The sequence below is a fragment of the Gracilinanus agilis genome, chromosome 2 (genome assembly GCF_016433145.1).
Source record: "Gracilinanus agilis isolate LMUSP501 chromosome 2, AgileGrace, whole genome shotgun sequence".
NCBI lineage: Eukaryota > Metazoa > Chordata > Mammalia > Didelphimorphia > Didelphidae > Gracilinanus > Gracilinanus agilis.
Window position 1 is genome coordinate 479,647,300 of NC_058131.1, and position 6,000 is coordinate 479,653,299.

At 34.8% G+C, this 6,000-nt stretch overlaps 1 protein-coding gene across 1 annotated transcript in view; it reads left to right on the forward strand.

Annotated features, from left to right (window-relative positions):
* PTGR2 (prostaglandin reductase 2) overlaps positions 1-3,794 on the forward strand; it is a 72,529-nt gene extending 68,735 nt beyond the window's left edge. The window contains exons 8-9 of the mRNA XM_044664935.1: positions 2,430-2,469; positions 3,491-3,794. Coding sequence (XP_044520870.1) covers positions 2,430-2,469; positions 3,491-3,555 — 105 coding nt within the window. The 3' untranslated portion in view covers positions 3,556-3,794. The remainder of the gene's footprint in view (positions 1-2,429; positions 2,470-3,490) is intronic.
* The last annotated feature ends 2,206 nt before the right edge of the window (positions 3,795-6,000 follow it).

Sequence of the window (6,000 nt, forward strand, 5' to 3'; positions counted from 1 at the left end):
AGCTACCCAGCTTCCCTCCAATTACACTTTAAAAAAACCTTCCCTTCTGTCTTAGAATCAATACTAAATATCAGTTACAAAGCAGAAGAGTGGTAAGAGTTAAGCAATGGGGGTTAAGTGACCTGCCCATTATTGCACAGCTAGGAAGTATCTGATCTGAGGTCAGATTTGAAACCAAGACCTCCTGGTTCTCTATCTACTGAACCACCTTGCTGATCCATTAATACATGTTCTTGAATGCTCTGTATTAGCTACTGCTGCTGCTTCTATTTTATTTCAGGACAACCACTCTCCTTTTTTGTTTGTTTGGTTTTTTTTTTAAAGGGTTAGCTTTATTTTGATAGAGAACTGACAGTAAAATAAAATCAACCTTACAGTGCATATAGGCCATAAATAGATCTATCCATATGCTAAAAGTTAAAAATCTGATCCAGGTTCATAATACATTCCCAGTTGTTGGGTCAAGTATGAATCAAATGCCTTTTTATTGAATAAAGCACTGTGCTTGCTAAGCACACTAAAGAAGATGAAAAAGAAACAAAGGACAAAGCCTTGCTCCTCGGCTTACCATCTAGTTGGGCAGGGGAGACATTCAGTAGAAGGCATACTCCAAAGGTAATTTATGTCCATCAGAAGTTCCAAGCTTCAGTATTGCTTTCAGGGACTCAGATACCAGGGGCTGAACACTCATTAAGATAGATTCTTGGAAGCATCTAGGTGGCTCAGAGGATAAAGAGCCAGGCCTAGAGACAGGAGGACTTGGGTTCAAATCTAACCTTGTATACTTCCTAGCTGTGTGATCTTGGGCAAGTCACTTAACCCCCATTGCCTGGCCCTTACTGCTCTTCTGTCTTGGATCCAATAGTTAGTATCAATTCTAAAACAGAATGTTTAAAAAAAAAAAAAAAAGATAACTTTTTGGTGATACCATCTATTACCATCTTTGGATAAGCTCTGGAACAGATAAAAAGTTAAGAGTTAATTCTGCTGTAGGAGACTAGAAGACAAGGCATTTACTAGCCCAGGTATTCAGAGAGAGTTCCCTGCCACCTCTACCTGCTGCCTGTATTTCCAGCAGCTAGGAAATCTGCATATATTGTTGGTTACATTGGGGTCAGAGAAAATGAGGCCCAATCAACTGGTTCTTCCCATATCCTTTGGCTAACAGACTCCCTCCTCCAGCTCCCAGTATCCTTATAATTGAGGTGGCCAACTACTGAGGTGAAAACCTCCCTCTGCTGGCGATCTTTACTCTCCCATCCCTATGCACTTCAGTTCTTTCCCTTTGTAGTCTAATTTCTTATCCTCCCGTTCTGGCAATCTAGTCTCACAGTTTATCATCAGTAAAGTATAGGAGAGAGGGGGCCAGAAGTTAGAAGAGTTAAGAATAAGTTAGTTCTTTTCTTGACCATTCCAAAAAAAATGGCTAATTCAAGAGCATATATCTCTACATTTAGAAAATTATTACTTAATGTAAAAATTCTGATTTATACAATAGAAAGTATATAATCATTCCTACTAAAAGCTGTCTTAACAAGCAACTAGGAGGTACAGTGGAGAGAGAACCAGGCCTGGAGTTAGGAAGACTAATCTTCTCAGTTCAGAGCTGGTCTTAGACACTTACTAGCTGTGTTCCCTGGTCAAGTCACTTAACCCTGTTGGCTACCATTTTCTCATCTGTAAAATGAGCTGGAGAAGGAAATAGCAAACCACTTGAGTATCTTTGCCAAGAAAACCTCAAATGCAGTGACAGAGTTGAAAATGACTGAGCAACAGCAAAGGTTATGTTTTGTTCATGGTTGCTTTATATGGTAAAAAAAAAAAAAAAAAAAAAAGACCTACTATTTGTTTATATACATATATACACACTATTTGGCAGAAAAGCTTGGGAGTAGAGTAAGAGAAAAGGAAAGAAACAAAACCATAATATTAGTTGACTGGGGAAAATGGGTTTCATTCATAAACATTTAATTTCTATGGCTTTTAGGTCATCTATTATATATAAAAATATATCTTTATTTTTATTAATTTTTTTAGAATCTTTTTCTATGGCTACATGATTCATGTTCTCCCCTTCCACTCTTCCCTCTCCTCTCCCAGAGATGACAAGCAATTCCACTGGTTATACATGTCTTATTATGCAAAACCTATTTCTGTGTTATTCATATTTGTAATAGAGTCATCTTTTAAAAACCACAATCCCAAATCATATACCCATATAACCGAGTGATATATCATGTTTTTCTTTTGTGTTTCTTATAGTTCTTTCTCTAGATGTGGATAGTATTGCTATTAGTATGAGTCTATTACATTTGATCATTCCACAATGTTTCACAAAAATATATCTTTCTTAAAAGGAGAAAGTGCTAAAAAGTGTGTGCCTTTGCAAAGTAAGGAAGAAAATTAATTACAATTATTTTGATTTATAGATCAAAGAGACAGTGATAGATGGCTTGGAAAACATGGGAGGTAAGATGATCTGAATTTTAAAAAATAATTTAAGTGTAAGTTCTTGCTTTGAAACATAAACTTTTACTGGCAATCCTTTTTTTCTCTGCACTGTATGTCATGTTTTTCTTTACTGGAAAATGTCACCATAGTCTAAATGAAATATGAACTTATCCAACTTCTCCCAGAGAACCGACTTAATATATAAGAGGAACATCGATCTTCAGAGTGTTTCATTTTATGAGATTCTTTCTCGAGTTCCTCATAAAACATATGCACAGCTTATATATTTCACAGAATGAATAGTCCTTTTCACAGTTTATGTTTCACAGATTGAAGAAAATGTTTATATTATTTAATTCACAGGAAAATAAAGGTTTTGCCCCCATGTGCGTTGTTTTCATAATTTTCTTAGACTCTTCTTCAGTGGATATATCAACATGTATGTAACCAATAGAATTTTATTTGAGAGCTGTTTTACTTTAAAAGTTTTTATTTTCTGGAAACTTTTGTTTTTTGTTAGGAGAATATGTTTTATGTTTGTCTTATGAGAAATCCATATTTTCCATGCTGTAAAAACAACTACTCTTCTGGAATGCCATATTTATACAAAAGCCCTGAGTCTTTTAAGTTAACAGGTGTTAGTTTCACTTACTCTTCTATAATCATTTTCATTTATATCCTTTATAAGAGATTATTTCAATCTTTTTTTCATTTTTTTTCCTCCTGAACTTACAATGAATATAGTTAGTAACAGAAGGACAGTTTTAGTTCAGGTACCAACTAATTTTATTACCTTGATTTGGACTAATCTGTGTATTTTAAAACTTATAACCATTTAGGACGTTATTCAGAATTATAAAAATACATTTTGCCATATGGATACATAATGTTATTTTATATTTATTTATATTTTAAAATATTCATATTTAATATATGGATATATGATGTTATGTCTTAGCTCTTACAATGATTATTTACATAACTGGTTAGACTATGTAACTGACACTAATTCTTCAAGATGACTTATTTTCTCTTTCAGTTGCCTTCCAATCTATGATGACAGGCGGCAACATTGGGAAGCAAATAATTCATATTTCTGAATAGAAGCCTTTGACCCTTCATTGGACTACAGGTTAATAAGAACATAAGTCAGATTTCTTTTTAACTTTAACAAGAGAAATTTCAGTCTGTTAATATATTTTATATGATTAATGAAACTAATTTTAATTTTGTCTTTTTATTTCATAACATTGATGAGAATTTTCTTAGAAGCTTGAATGAGTGTATTTTCTTCTAACTTAATATACCCCATATATAACCAATTATAGTGAAACAAAAGTTAAGATGACTCATTTTTCATTTCTTTTTCAGGAGTTAGTATTTTGTATGATGTTTGCATTCAATTTTTTGAAGCCACAGAAGATTTTAATACTATTTTTAATGTTTTAAATAAGATAATAGTTGGGAAGTTACTTTGTCCTAAAATCCTTTAGACATTCCTCTCAGGTAATTTTTTTTATTCAGTGCTAATTATTGACTTTTGGCATCCAGTGGGAACAAAGTTCTTGCTACTTTAAAACAATACTATTGGGGGCAGCTGGGTAGCTCAGTGGATTGAGAGTCAGGCCTAGAGATAGGAGGTCCTGGGTTCAAATCCGGCCTCAGACACTTCCCAGCTGTGTGACCCTGGGCAAGTCACTTGACCCCCATTGCCCACCCTTACCACTCTTCCACCTAGGAGCCAATACACAGAAGTTAAGGGTTAAATAAAAACAAAAACAAAAAACAATACTATTAAGACTTCCTGAAAAAGTCAACCTTGACAGTATTCAGATTACTGAATTGTGTTTTGTGTTAAAGAAGATGAACAAATGTTGATCTTTTAAGTATTTTAAGAACTGCATGAAAGTTTTTTTCATGATTTGAGGATAGAGACATTTTCTTTTTGAACCTAATTATGCTTTGTAACAACTGCTTCTCACTAAGTGTACTTTACCCAGGCCATTAAGAAATTATGGGAGGGAGCAGCAAGGTGGCTTAGTGGATAGAGAGCCAGGCCTGAGGACAAGAGGTCCTGGGTGCAACTGTGACCTCAGATACTTCCTACCTGTGTGACCCTGGGCAAGTCACTTAACACATTGCCTACCTCTCGTCTGCCTTAGAACCAATACATAGTATTAACTCTAAGATAGAAGGTAAGAGTTTAAAAAAAAAAAAAAAGAAAGAAAGAAAGAAATTATGGGAGCCACATGTTACTTATATTGCCATTAAAAAAGAAAAAAGATCTGACAATGCAGAATAGCCTTTTAATTTGTAGAAAATATTAAACTGCATTGAAACAGATGGAATGAATGGGAAAGTGATATTTGAATTAATTTTAGGCTCAGATTTATAATACTAATTTTCTAATATATCTCATTGCCAAACATCTTGAGGTTCTTCAAAGTGTTGAATATTAGGAGTATAAGAATTATTGGATGCTTACTCTTTGATTAGTTTTGGGACATGGAGCTGTTTTTGTGGACAACAGAGCTTTCATTTTTAATCTGCTAAATTTAGGATAAGGTTTTGGGGTTTGGCAGTAGGTCACTCAAGAACTCTCTAGTGTCTTCTTTAAAAACAAATAAGATATTTATAGCTGTGTTCTTTGTGGTTGCAAAAAATTGGAAAATGAGAGGATGTCCTTCAATTGGGGAATGGTTGAACAAATTGTGGTATATGTTGGTGATGGAATACTATTGTGCTCAAAGGAATAATAAACTGGAGGAATTCCATGTGAACTGGAATGACCTCCAGGAATTGATGCAGAGTGAAAGGAGCAGATCCAGGAGAACATTGTACACAGAGACTGATACACTGTGGTACAATTCAACATAACAGACTTCTCTACTAGCAGCAATGCAAGAATCCAGAGCAAGGCTGAGGGACTTATAAGAAAGAAAACTAACCACATCTAGAGGGAACTGTGGGAGGAGAAACACAGAAGAAAAACAACTGCTTGAACACATGGGCTGATGGGGATATTATTGGGAATGTAGACACTAAGCAATAACTCTAGTCCAACTATCAATAATATGGAATTAGGTCTTGATCAATGATACATGTAAAACCCAGTGGAATTGTGCGTCAACTAAGGGAGGTTAGGGGGGTTTAGGGAGAGGGAAAGAACATAAGATATGTAACTAGGGGAGAATATTCAAAATAAAAAAAAATGAGATGACAGGTATTAAGTACAGGGGGAGGAGCAGCTAGTAGTAGCTAAAGATGAGAGGTCCTGGGTTCAAATTTGGCTTCGGACACTTCCTAACTTTGTGAGCCTGGGCAAGTCACTTAACCCCATTTGCCTGGCCCTTACTGTTCTTCTGCCTTAGAACCAATGCTTAGTATCAATTTCAAGACAGAAGGAAAGGGTATTTTTTTAAAAGAATAAAGGGAAAGCTGAAATATTTGTACTTCTTTTTCACTTTTAAAACCATAATTTTAAAAGAACCAGAGGGACTTTTGGGAAAGGGGACAGAATCTTCATAAGAATGTCTATAAAATGTTGTA